This window comes from Sciurus carolinensis, chromosome 2, assembly GCF_902686445.1.
Source record: "Sciurus carolinensis chromosome 2, mSciCar1.2, whole genome shotgun sequence".
NCBI classification, from domain to species: domain Eukaryota; kingdom Metazoa; phylum Chordata; class Mammalia; order Rodentia; family Sciuridae; genus Sciurus; species Sciurus carolinensis.
Genome location: NC_062214.1, coordinates 194,907,200 through 194,921,687, shown reverse-complemented (window position 1 = coordinate 194,921,687; position 14,488 = coordinate 194,907,200). Strand labels below are relative to the sequence as shown.

At 44.8% G+C, this 14,488-nt stretch overlaps 1 protein-coding gene across 9 annotated transcripts in view; it reads right to left on the bottom strand.

Annotated features, from left to right (window-relative positions):
* The window catches only part of Eml1 (EMAP like 1), a 164,110-nt gene that overhangs the window by 63,122 nt on the left and 86,500 nt on the right, over positions 1–14,488 (bottom strand). For all 9 annotated transcript variants that reach the window (XM_047539683.1, XM_047539684.1, XM_047539679.1 and 6 more), the window contains exon 2: positions 6,718–6,900. In XM_047539683.1, coding sequence (XP_047395639.1) covers positions 6,718–6,900 — 183 coding nt within the window. The remainder of the gene's footprint in view (positions 1–6,717; positions 6,901–14,488) is intronic.

Sequence of the window (14,488 nt, the reverse complement as noted above, 5' to 3'; positions counted from 1 at the left end):
TGGGTTCAATCCTGGTACCCCCTCCTCTCATAATTTAAATTACTGAAATGCAGAAGTCAAATTTTAATATATTGATCAACATGTGGATGAGACTGTCCATTGTACCATTTTTAAAATTTCAATTCTGAGGACTCTGTGCAAGAGTCCTGTAACATTAAAAATTCAATGTAATAGAAATAAGTGTGGAAAAGACACTAACAAATTGAATTCATAAAGTCATTTATTAACAATCTAAATGTCCATCAACCAATGAACAGATAAACAAAATGTTGCATTTAGTAGAATATTATTCAGCAATAAAAAGGAATGATGAGGGTTGGGGATATAGCTCAGTGGTAGAGCGCTTGCCTAGCAAACCCTGCAGGAAAATTCAAGTGAATACATACATAACAGAGAGCGTGCTGCAACATGAATGCACCCTGGAAACAGTCCTGCTGTGTGAGGGGAGACAGTGGCTGAAGCCTCACACTGCATGAGTCTGTTCACCGAGTACCTGGGGGTGGGGGCAAGGGCGACCCTGTGGCAGCAAGCTGGGGGGAGCCACCAGAAATGACTACGGAGGAGGGCAGGTTCCTTCTTGGGTGACTCAAGAGTTCTGTGAATATTAGAAACCAATGAATCGTACGCTTACAGTGGGCTAAGTGTATCTCATATTAAACACTATTATTAAAACTGCTGTTAAAAAGGAACTGATGGGCCAGTTAGGGAACAGGAGTGCTGTCTTGACTGTAAAGCACGTGAAGGACTTGTTGTTGGAGTTTGATGGTTACTGGGAATGGAGAGCCCTTGTAGCCTGCAGACGCACAATGTCATGTTGTGCACCAAGTGACAAGTGTCATGGGCTTGCTTTAGGACCACCGCCAGGAGGGACCGGTGGGGGTGAGGACTCAAACCCAGCGCGTGCGCACAGGACGGAGGCAGGCAGAGGCGCGGTTCTTTCTACTGCTGTTCAGGTCTGAACGTTTTCCTACGATGAGGTTTCAGAGCAATCTCAATCTCTGAAGAGTTAAGAACATGCCCAGAGTTTTCTATAGAGTACCACAGAAACCCTCTCTAAAGCTGGCAGCGCAACTAATGAGAAAGTGGAAGAAACCAGGGTGTTCCAGCTAAAAGAGCAAAAGACAGAAATTCCCCTGTAATTCACCAATTTGTAAGGGGAAAGACAGGGAGAGAGTACACGAGGAGAGAGAGAGAGAGAGAGAGAGAGAGAGAGAAAGGTCAATTGTTCCCTAAATTTGGTTAACCAGGATAAAGAAGTAAGTTAATTATTCACTGATTCCATTGAGGGCAAAGAGCACAAACTTTTCAATTTGTTAGTTGTACCTATCTAGTAAAGCCTGTGGAGAGACCATGAGGCTGAATATGTCTATTGTATTGAGAATACTTTGTAAATCAAATTAAATCTTGGTGGATAAAAGCTTTTATTTCAAGTCATAGAGCTATTCACTTCTTAAGCATTTGGTTTGATTTGTATGATGCTAATTTAAGTACTAATGCTCAGACACCTGCATAGGGAAGCAGCCCCCTGGCAAAAAGAATACCCAGGAGTCCTGCCTAGGGTGGTTCCCAGCTAGCTGAGCCACTGGGACAAATTATTTAGCCTCCTGGAGCTGTTTTTTCTTGTAAAAAATGAATCTAACAATACCTGCCAGGCGGGACTGTGGAGAGGTGAAATGGGCCAGTACACCCAAAACCGCTCCTGCCAAGCCGGCCCCACAGCGGTAGCTGTGAGTACTGTTCTAAGGCTCAGTGGCGGTCAGGCTAGCACAGCTACAGGCAGAAGTCCTTGGTCTTCGTGGCCAGTGTGGCCGAGGTTAAGGTCTGGGGCTGGAGGGTATCAGGGTCTTGGAATGGCAGGGCTCACTTGCCGACTGTGCCAACTGAAGTCTTTCGGTTCTTCAGTAATTCTCTGATCTATTAATTCATGAAGCTATTAATTAATGTAATTCCTAAATCTATTAATGAATGGGTCCACTAGCTGATATAGCCAATAAAATAGTTTCCAAAGGCATATTAAAGTATTTTAAAAGACAAGCTGCCTAACTACATAAATGAACACAAGTTAAAGTAAGAAATATAAACTCCATGCTGGTTACTGAATAACGAGAGATAATCCCAGATACATGGAAGAATGGCTAATTTTAATCTACATTTTATATTTAAAATTCCAGCACTAAAATGGAAAACAGCCACGCTGCACACAATGGATCTTTTATTAAGTGAACTCCACACCCTGGCTTCTCCAGGGCGCATTGAGCAAACCCAACTCCTGACGCTTGCCGAGAGCTCCCGTCCACCTCAGAGTCTGCGGTAAGGAAGAAGTGATTTTTAAGACATCTTTTCCCTGCTTATTAAGGACTATGTACAATTTAACATTTAGAAACAAACTAAAATTATAAAAAAGAAAAGAATAACCTCACAACTCAGAAAAAAAAATTGGTAACTTTTGTCAACTTCATTGATAACTTTTTTTTCATCTCTACTTGAAATGACAGTGTATGCAAATTTACATCCCCCTCAAAATACCGTATAAGCACTTTCCCTCTTATTACCACAGGCAGCATTTTTAAAGACTGTGCAGGACTTAACTGCATGGAAGGACCTGATTTTGGGCCCTGTCCAGTTGCTGGCTGGCCCCGTGGCTTCCCGTTGGGGGTCTCCACTGTGCCCAGCTCTGCAGTGGACCGACCCCTGCAGCCCTCAAGCGCTCTGCCCTTTCTACACTCACGACAGCAGCATCTACGGGCTCTGCTCTGCCAGCAGCGATATGTCCGCTCCAGCCACATCTTTGAAGAACAGCAATAGAGCAGGAATTTCAAGAAATGCCTCCACAAACTCACAAACCACTGGGTCTCTTGCCTCCACTGCATGGTGATTTAAGGTCTGCAAACCGGAAACGCGCCCAGTGGTTGTGTCAGGAGTGAATCCAACAGGAGCCCCGTACAGGCAGGTGTTGCAGGCTGAGGCTCTCTAGTTAGGACATGTGACACAGAGACTGGTTCTTAACACTTACAACCACCAAAGGGAAAGGGGAAGCCAAGTTGGGAGCTACCTAGAGCACCAGGGCAGTAACCCTGGGTAGAGCTGGATCACCTGCCCGGGGCCAGCCTGGGCAGAACCTGTGTGGTAGAGTGTGGGAGGGGGAGCATCTATGCAGCTGGTCACTGGCTAGAACCCCACCTGATGTGAATTCCTTCCTGCAGTGCTCACTGCTACCTAGTGAAGTCAACAGAGTGAGGCGGTAGGCGGAAGCCTGGAGTCAGGGAACCTGCTTCCAACAAGTGGAGTATCGGGGTGCGAAGGAACTATGGGACCGACCGTGCTTGGTCTCTGCAAGCCAGCGCTTCCTATGGTCCTTCAACAGAAAGAGTTGTGCCTGCAGGCCAGACTACCTAACTATGATCCAACCTGTGGGTCAAATTCAAGTTTTATTTTTTTAGTGGTTTTATTTTGAGAAAATTTTCACCTCTCCTCTCCCAGAAGACAGACGTGGGTTTCAGGACACACTGTTACCCCCGTGCTGTGCACCTCCCAGCCACAGACTTCCAGGAGCAGCATCGCTTGTCATCTTGGTTTTGGACCAGGCCTTGTGGCGGGCGGGGCAAGGCTAGGGCTAAGGCTGCTGTGGAAAGGCCCTCCTGGCAACTGCCAGTTACCCTGTCTCTTTAGAAGGATTACCCCCACCACCAAATCCCACATTTCCTTAAAAACGTGGCTATGTCCTCTCTTCTTATGGTCTCCGGAAGTCACAGAGAAAGGGCTGCTGTTACTGGACTTTCGACCCCTCACTATGGCTGACAGCTAGTTTCTGTTGTGAAATAGGCAAGCTGCTATCGGTTCTCTGGAACGAACACAAAGCAAGGTGTGAGACCAAGAGAGTTCACTGAGATAGGCAGACCCGTATTTGGCTAAATTTATGTGGCGCAGTCAATTTGGAAATCATGCTTTCCATTCCCATTCACTACATATGATAATTTCTTGTTGGCTAATTTGATGCTTTGGTTTTTGGTTTCAGGACCAATAACCAGGGACAAATCCTTCAATTTAATGCACCTGAGAGACAAACCGTTCCTGTGGTCTGAATGGGTATCTGTGAGCTCCCAGGCAGCACCCGGCCAGCGAGCGCTCACTGCAGGTTAACAGCCAGGGCACCACACAAAGACAGACACTGCCAGGCACTGACTTTCTGCTGAGCCATGTGAGCACTTCGAATGTGCCCTGCAAGCCTGTTCCGCTGTGGCACGACCACCCCCACAGTCACTCAGGCAAACAGAACAAGGATTTCCACCTGAAACTCCAAACACTGAGCCCTAGGTTCCTGCCAGTTAGTCTCAGAGCTGGGGCAGTCACTTAACATTTAAAACTCAGAATGCCTGTGTCCAGCAACCTATATCAGGGAAGAGCCAAACTGTTACAAAATGACAACAACACAGGTCAAGCACACCTGATCCAAAAACCCAAAATGCCCTCAAATCTGAAATTTTTTGAATGCTGACCTGACACCACAAGTAGAATATTCCACCCAGGACAGTTGCAGTAAAAATGCGGGCACACAGAAATGCTGTTTAACACTGCTGCTACCGGCCGGATCCGGAATGTCTCCGAAGGCCCGTGTGTTAAAGGATTGTTCCCCGCGTGGTACTCTTGGAAGGCGGTGGGCCTAGTGGGAGGTCTTCTGGTACCTGGGGTGTGCCCTCGAAGGGGACATGTTTTCTGCACCCCTAGGCTGTGAGGTGAATGGATTTGCTATGCAATGTCACCATGATGTGCTGCCTTGCCACAGGCCCAAAGCCACAGCACCAATCAATCATGGACAAAACCCTCCAAAACTGTGAGCCAAAATAAAACTTTCCTTTTGATGAGTTGACTATCTCAGGAATCTGTGCAGTAATGGAAAACTGATAAACACAATTGCCTTCTGGTGCATAAGGTGTAGATGGAGCCTAAATAAATTTTGTTAGGACACATTTGCAAGATATTTCATTATGTATATGTAACTCTTCCAAAATCTGAAAAAGTCTGAAATACTTCTGCTCCCAAGTGTTTGAAGTAAGGCAGCTTGACCTGCAATAAGGCAGCCTCCTGAAACCCAAGCACATGCTGCGGAGGAGACCCCGCAGCAAACCGTGGCTACAGAGTGCAGGGTCAGACTACCAAGCGTGCCACTGCCAGGGGCAGCTCTCCTGTACCCACAGCTTCGATGCACGTCCCCTGCCCTGCCCTGCCCTGCTCTGCTCCCCAGCGAGGGGAAACTCCGCCTGCTCCCCAGACCTCACACTCGCCCGCCTTCTGTGGACTCCATTTCTCTGTGGGACCTTCTGGCTTTCACGTTTGGATTCATTTTCACTTATGAAAAGCAGGGTATAAAATAAAGTCAGGTAACTATGAAAACAAATTATTTCTCTTAGAAGAAGTTTTATAAAAACCAAATTTCACTCATAATCAAGAAAATAAAACTGGGTAAGCCCTTTATATTTATTTTCCTACTTTTCTAAAAATGAAGTTTTAGAAGTCTCAGTCTTCATAAGGCAATGGCTTCAAATGTACCCTTTTGGATACAGTAGTCATCAGACTTATTTTTGGAAAGCTGAGTAGGTCAAGAATACCTAAAATAACCTAGTTTCTATTTAAAATATCCTAATCACTTTGCAACTCAAAAGGGAAAAAAAGATTACTTAAAACGATTATTCAAAATATAGACATCTGCTGAGCATGTGTATCTCACATGGGGTGGGTGAGAACTCTCCTGATGGACAGCGAGGTTTCCTTCCCCAGATGTGTAAAAATGTAGCCAAGAACTTGAGAAAAAAATTAAAAGATACGCTGGATAGTCATCTCTATGCCAAGGAAACACATCAACTGTGGAGTGATCTGCTAGATCCAAACAAAAGAGAAAGGCGTTTTTCAAGGGACTTTCACATTCTGAGACCTCAACCTTTAGCCGTGAGGACAGTCGCAGCAGCACAGTGTGGCAGACGAGCAACTGCCCCCTGTCCAGTGCAGACCTTGGATGCCAACAGAGGCAGGGAAACATTTCTGAGAGGCTTCAATCCCAAAATTCTAAGAAGAGGGTCACTGTGACAGTACTTATCACTATGCTTTCTGATGCCTCATTCCCAGGAGCCACAGGGACACGAAATGGTGACTTAAGTTTGCCAGAAGTCCACTGGCAAGACCTCTGCCCAGGGTGTGTCCCCATGGACAGCACAGGAGACTCACAGAAACAGAAGGGGAGGCTCGTGGAGCACGCCAGCCAGGCGTGAAGTTACTGACTTCCTCCAGATCCAGAGCCCCTCAAGGAAGGGCCCCAGCTCAGTGCCGCAGGCCTTGGCTGGGGACCTCCCTGGTGACAGGGAGCAGTGAAGTGCTTGCTGTGCTGAATGGCAGCGTGAGCTGCAGGCAGAGGTGGGAGTTGGCAGAAACCAACTCTGGCTGGAAGGAGCGCTGTTCCTCTGCAGGCGCCCGCCCCTGTGGCCTTGATGCACTCGGCTCTCAGCAGTCCATTCGGATAGTCCTTCCCGGACTCATGAGCATTTAATGACCACCTGCATATGCACACCCCCTAGGCAGTGCAATCACCAATATCATGACAAAAAATACTGCCACACTCATGTGATTATCATGACAGAGCCAACTGTTTTACTGTGATTCTGAGTTTTGATTCTGTGAGCAACCAACCATGGGACCAGCGCCACCCTCTCCCCGTGTGACGCCCACCTTTGGTAGGTCCTTTCCTGTTAAGCACAGCCTGCTGTTCCTCAGTGATGTTCAGCCGCCGAACCACGTCAGCCAGCGCTGACTTGAGCAGCTGGATGTCATCTTCCTGCATCTGGACCCGCTGCTCCAGAGAGGCAATGCGGTCGGACACCTCCATGCTGCTTGCAGCAGATGCGCTGTCATCTAAGCCAAAGGGAAGATGGTGAGAGTTAGACGCTGCCAGAGCAACCAATCTCTAAACACAGACCAGCATGAGGCTCCAACTAGGCTGTAAATTGTACATTGTTTGTAAATCGTAACTTATAAACTGCGAACGACCCCTCCCAGGCAGGCAGTACGGCACTGCCACATGCCACAGAGCTTCCTTCTCCGGCTCTTTCGTTCTGCCTGTCTCTCAGGTTTCAGCTGTGGTTTTAACTGCTGTTCTGCTTTTCCGCATGTTGGCCAACTTGCCTTCTTTTCCATGATATCAAGAACTCAGAAAAGGAAGGATGTTGGAACCTGTTGACTTCACCTGCCCAGAGGTCCATTCTGCCTGGTCTTCTAGCTTTAATTCGGCCATGTTGACCACTGGTCAAACAGGGCTCAGGCCGTGCCATCCGTCAATCAAGATTTGAAGGACAGAGCGCTGAGTGATCAAGCGTGCTTGGTAAGCGTGCCTCGCAGCTACGGCGGGCGCCCTTCCCACCGTCACACTTCCCCACCCTGCGCAGGTCCCAGGCGCTTGGCATGGTCCTGCCCTGCCAGCTCCCTGGCACAGTCCTTCCCTCTGCTACCCTGCTCCAGCTGCACCGGCCTCTCCTCCCCTGGGACTGTTGTTTCTGCATTGCCTTTGCTTGGGACATTTCTCAGCCAGCCTTTTTGCATGACCAAATTCTTGTTTTTTGAGTCTCAACTCAAATAGGAGTTTTTTGGAGAACCTTCCTAAAAACTTTACCTAGGTTATTACTTTCTATTTTGTTGACCTTATTTTTTTCACTAAAAACTATGATTTTCTGGGCTGGGGCTGTACCTCAGTGGCAGAGCGCTTTCCTAGCACACATGAGGCACTGGGTTTGATCCTCAGCACCACATAAAAATAAACAAATAATAAAGATATTCTGTTCATCTACAACTACAAAAAAATTTATAAAAAAAAAAAACCCTATAATTGTCTTGCTGGCCAGTTCATTGTATGGTCTACCCTCCACCTGGAATGTGAGCATCGTGGAGGGACTTCTGCTCTGGGGCATGCCAGACTAAAAGACCTCCTGGACAACAGCCTCAGCCCCATGCAGGAAACAAAAGCCTGAAATAGCACAGAGAACAGCTACCTGAAGGTACAGGAATGAACAGAAAAGTACACTCTGGCGGGCACTCACACTCACTGTAGGAGGGGAAGCTCACTCACCCTAATGGAGAGCTCATAGACTATGGTGGAGAGCACACTTAGACTATGGTGGGAGCTCACACTTAGGCTTTGGTGGAGAGCTCCCATTTAGACTCTAATGGAGAGCACACAGACTATGATGGAAAGCATACATAGACTATGATGGAAAGCACACTCAGACCATGGTGGGAGCTCACACTTAGACTTTGGTGGAAAGCACACTTAGACTATGGTGGGGAGCTCGCACTTGACTGGTGGGGAGTTCACACTTAAACTCTGGTAGGGAGCTCACACTTAGACTTTGGTGAAGAGCACACTTAGACTCCAGTAGGGAGCTCACACTTGGACTCTTTTGGGCCACTCACACTTGGACCCTATTGGGAGGCTCACACTTAGACTGCGATGGAGAACACACTTAGACCATGGGGGGACCTCACACTTGACTGGTGGGGAGTTCACACTTAGAGACTCTGGTAGGGAGCTCACACTTAGACTTTGGTGAAGAGCACACTTAGACTCCAGTAGGGAGCTCACACTTGGACTCTTTTGGGCCACTCACACTTGGACCCTATTGGGAGGCTCACACTTAGACTCCGATGGAGAACACACTTAGACCATGGGGGGACCTCACACTTGACTGGTGGGGAGCTCACACTGAGACTCTGGTGGGGAGCTCACACTTAGACAATGGTGAGGACCTCACACTTGGACTCTGGGGGCACTCACATTTAGACTCTGGGGAAAGTTCACACTCAACACTGAAGACTTCACATTCACTTAGAGGAAGTAAGATAGGAAACCATACAGGAAGCCCGTCTCATTGCTTTTATCCTGGGGCTAAGTGGTATACACAGTGGTGAGGGCACAAGTGGGAAACTTTGAAATCTTTTTGACCTAAGAAATAAAACAAGCAAACAAAAAAATCATCAGGAAACAATACTGAAGAGAGTGGGAAAACTCCACAAGGAAGAAAGCAAGAGGGGTTCCCCAAATCCTGTCTGCTCGAATCTCTGCCTGATCTGTAAATTGTATATGCGGAACAGAGCTAAGTGCTCCAGCAGACTGCAAAACATCAGAACTGAGGGTGGAGCTGATGACCCAGAAATAGAGTCCGCAGCTAAAGTCCAGACAAGAAAAGCACTTACTAAAACAAAGGAAACACCACCAAAAAGGATGATATCATATAGATGATATCAGACAGCTCAGCAATCATAATGTCCAGAACACAATTCAAAATTACCAAACATACTAAGAATAAAAAAATGGAACACATTCTCAAGAGAAGAAAAAATAGATTTGAGTCTAATCTCAAAAGGAACAAAATATTGGAACTATCAGATGAGGAATTTAAAATAGATAATGTAACTATTCTAAAAAGGAAAATTAACACTTTTTAAATGAATGAAAAATTCAGTAGAGAAATGGGAAATCCCAGCAGAATAGAAACAATTAAAAAGAGAACCAAGGGATGGGGTTGTGTGTGGCTCAGTGGTAGAGTGCTGACCTGGCACGTGGGAGGCACTGGGTTCAAGCCTCCACATCAAACAAACAAACAAATAAATAAAATAAAGGTATTGTTTCCATCTACAACTAAAGAAATTTTAAAAGAGAACCAAATGTACATTCCAAAACTTAAAAAAAAAATAATTCTGAAATAAAAAGTTCACTAAGTGAACACAGCTGAAAGGACACAATGGAGGAAAGATTAAGTAAACCTGAAGGCAGACCAACTGGAAGCAATGAAGGTAAAGGGCACAGAGAAGAAAAAAAAAAAAAAAAAAAAACAACGATCAAAAATGAAGAGAGCCTTGGGGATCTGTTAGACAATATCAGAGTCCAACATACACTTAATTGGCACCAAGGAGAAGAAAAAGAATAAGGCAGAAAAAAATCTGAAAAATAATGGTCCAAGTATCCCAAATCTGATGGGCAGGAACATACAATTACAAAATGCTAATCAAAGACCAAGAAGTAGATGGTTATAATTAATTTTTCTGACAAAAATTGTAAGGGTATTGTATATGATATTTTTAAAAAGCAAGACCCAACTATTTGCTGTCTACAAGAGACACACTTCAATACAAAGACACAGTTGAATGGAAGTAAATGAACAGAAAAAATACACCATGCAAAGAGTAGGCAAAAGAAGGCTGGAATGGTAATATTAATGGTAATATTAAACTAAGCATCTAATTAAGATGTATTATTAGAGATTCAGTCACTTCACAATGAAAAAGGGGATAATAAAAAGGAAGATAAAACAATCATAAACATGTATGTGACCAATATAGAGTTTTAAAATACATGAAGCAAAATTTGACAGAACTGAAATGTAAAACAGATGATTCTACAATTTTTTCTGAAGATTTTACACCCCATCTTTCAGTGAATGATGAACGATGAACAACTAATAAAAAAAAATCAGTTAAGTCACAGAAGATCTGAACACTATAAACAACACTGACTTGCTACAGACAGAAACCACACCTACCCATGATAGTTATAGGGTACATTTGCCAGGATACATCACATTCTGAGCCGTAAAACTGATCTGAACAAGCTGAGAGATTCTCTGACCATGATGGTATTAAAATAGAAATAAAAAACAATAAAGATAACAAATATTTGAAAGTTAAATACTTCTTGGGTCAAAGAAGAAATCACAGGAGAAATTAGAAAACTGTTTAATTCAAAGATAATGAAAATACAACATATCACAATGTATGAAAGGCAGCTAAAGCAGGGCTTTGAGGAAAACCAATAGCTTTAAATCCCTGTATTAGGGAAGATCAATAAAACATAAATTCCACAAAGTAGGGGTCTTTTCTGCTGGTCCGCTGCTCCATGTGTCAGTCCCTAACATATAGTAGGAACTCAATAAATATTTGGTAAATTAATTAATAAATGGATAAATAATCATTTTTAAGGCATGCATTAAATTAGATGATGGGGATATAAAAATGACTGATTCACGCACCTACCCTTAAGAATCTCTCTGTCTAATGGAGAAGAGACATGTACACAAGTTTTAAAAACAAATTGATAAGTTGTATAATTGAGAAATACACAAAGTGTATAAGTGAATACACAGATGGGGACATTAACTGTATCTGGAAAAGTAGGATCAAGTAGGGGTTGGTTCCTAATATGCACATTCTGTCAACTCTACAAATAACAGATAATTGCTTCATACATAGAAATATTTTTAAGTGTGTTCATGGTACCTCTGAGAAAGAATGACACATATTAAATATCTGATAATTAACAGAACTTATTAACTACCTAAATACATTTAAAACTGCTAAGCTCAGCTGGGCATGGTGGTGTATACCTGAGGCAGGAGGATTACAAATTCAAGGCCAGCCTCATTAACTTAGTGATACCCTGTCTCAAAATAAAAAATAAAAAAGGCTAGGGTTGTAGTTCAGTGGTAGAGCACCCCTGGGTTCAATCCACAGTACTGCACAACAATAATTATTATTATTATAAAACTGCTAAACTTTTACAAAGAAAGCATTGTGTAAGTCCTTTTTCTAATTTAATTTTGTTACTTTTTATTTTTTGCAGTGCTGGGAATCAAACCCAGGGCCCACACATGTTAGGCAAGCACTTTTCCATTGAATTACAACCCCAGTCCCATCCAAATTTTTTAAAAAGTGTATCTCTTTACAGAAAGCAAACTCTGGAGGTTGAAAAACTTGCAAATATCCTCTTCTCACTCTGTCTCTCCAAGAACTCTAGGTGTTACTTTTATGCTCCTACAGAATCCCAGTGTCCGGCAGGAGGTATCTGGGTAGCTTTCCTCCTGTTTCTCCCTGTTGATTAAGACACACAGAGTTTTTAAACTCAACAGTGAGAAAACCAACAACCCAACGAAAACAATGATAAGAGAGAAAACAGGCAAAAGACTTGAACATGAAAGGATGCTTGAGGTCATTAGTCCCCACTGAACGGCAAAGCCAGAGAGCAGGGCAGGAAGGTGCACACCTGCCACCCCGTGCTCAGAGGCAGAGGCAGGAGAGCTTGAGCCCTGGAGTTCAAGACCAGTCCAGGCAAGGTGGTAAGACTTATCTCAAAAGTAAGACTCAGAGATACTGCTACCCAAGCATTAGAATGGTTAAAGAATGCTGACGCCACCAAGTGCGACAACATACAGCAAAGGAACCCTCCTCCAGGGCAGCCGGCAGACAGGGTGGTCTGACCCCTCTGGAGGGCAGGCTGGCACCCACTTACAGCGCCAGCATGCACTTCCCCCAGGACCCACCTCTTCCCAGGTCCTTACGCCAGGGGAACGAACACACCCAGACGCAGATCTGTCTCCCGTGGCTCTACGGGTGAGTGGACCGAGTGGCAGGTACAGCGGAGCATCCTGGGCAACAGGAAGTGAACCCCGATACCTAGAGCAGCAGGGGTGGTTCTCAAAGGAAGCCACTTGCAAAGGTGCGTGGATAGGAATCCATGAGGTGACACTCTCCGAAGGACAATGCCATGGAGGAGAACAGATGGGGTGAGAGGGGTGTGGCACAAGGGAATGGGGAGGGGTTTACAGCGCTCTGTATCCCAGTGCATGCAGCTGCACAAATCCATACTGTGTTCCAATGATAGAACTATCTCAAAAGCGGTGGCTTTGCTGAGTTATCCCACAAAATGGTTTTGTGAGGGTCCAAGTGAGGTAAGGTCCACGTACTGCCTTTGCTGCTTTGGAAGGTTAGAGTCCTGCTTGTTGGAACTGGTTGTCATTAGACTACAAGATCACAGCTGAGAAATGCTTCTTTGAAATAACAGTCGCTGCCCCTGGGAAGAGACACCCCTAGGTGCTGCCTGACTCTGGCAAAGGGCAGCAGGTCTATGGAACAGCAGAGGAGCGACAGAAGAGCCTGAACAAGGGACGGGAAGGGAAGGCCTGAGCAGTGACTGTGACGGGCTGCCTGGGTAGTCAGCCTCACAGGGTCTCTGCCCTGGAGGAAGCAGGGAGGGGTCAGGTGGGGGACCATTCCAGGGCTAAGTGGGGTGCTGGAGAACTCTGGTGCAAGAGGTATACCCCGGTTCAAATCCCAACGTGGCTGCTTTCTAAGCAACCTAGAGCAAACGGGTTAATCTCTAGGTACCTTGATTTCTCCTCTAGTAAAATAGAAACAACAACAGTATCTTCTTGAAGGGTCACTGTAATGTCATATGAGTTCATAAATGTAGAGCCCGTGGAATATATGTTTCATTATAGTGAAGGTATAAAGGTAAGCTATTTATTATTATTGCCAATAACAATTCAAAGCAAATCCAAATTTAACATTTCCTTTGCAATTCCCAGGTGCTGCTATGCATATTGGCATTGAATAATTAATTAGGAACTAGTATTTTATTAATACTATATATTTTTTAAGTTATGAGAGTGCTATAGTTTGGATTGTAAATGTCCCCGAAAAGCCTATGATCAAAGACTGGTCCCCTGGGTGGCACTATTAAGAAATGCCACCTGTGGGCAGTAGGGCCTACTGGCAGGCTCTTAAGTCACTGGGGGAGTGCTTCTGAAGGGGACTGTGGGACCCCAGTCTCCTCTTCCTCTTTTTTTTTTCTTTGTGCTTCCTGGTGAACAGTTTTGCTTCACCATGTGCTTGAAAGGCCCAAAGCTTCATCACAGGCCCAAAGTCACTTGGCCTACTGGGCCAATTGATCATGACCTGCAAACTTCAAAACTATGAGCCAAAATAAACCTTTTTTAAATAAGTTAATTACCCCAGCTATTTTGTTACAGTGATGGAAAGACAACCAACAGAATCTGCCGTATACAGAATCATGAATTTCGATCCTCTCTGGGTCATTCACACTGAGAGCAGCTTCTAGAGAGGGCACACACACTCAGTGGGGCCAGAGCCAGCAAGTACTGGAAAGAAAAGTTAGCATTGCAGTGCAAGCTGGAATCTCAGATCACTGTTGTATAACATCATGCAGAGTAAGACCAGCTTGGCTGCTACCTCCTTCTAAAATCCCATGATTTACCACAGCATCACTGTGGCTTCAATGGATAGAAGGGATGGGTGGGTGGGTGGATGGGCAGATAGAGCTTAATAAAATGCATAAGTTAGACTTTTAATTACATTGTGAAATTTGTATAGGAAAAAGCCTAATTTTCATATTTCATGAGACAAACAAAAAATTCCAAGCACCTCAGTATTTGCCTTCAAATACGAATAGTTGAAAACTGTAATGTCTGATCCACTTGCAAGACCATTCATTTGTGAGATTGGCTGAAGTTTCCCCCATGTTATGATCCCAGTGCTTTTCAAATCCTGCCAGAATCATTGCTTTAAGCTGTAATGGATTTTCTTTCTTCTATTTCTGCAGGTAATTAATCTCAAGAACACGATCGGAGACTTCTTGGCAGCACAGTGAGTCTGAGGCTCT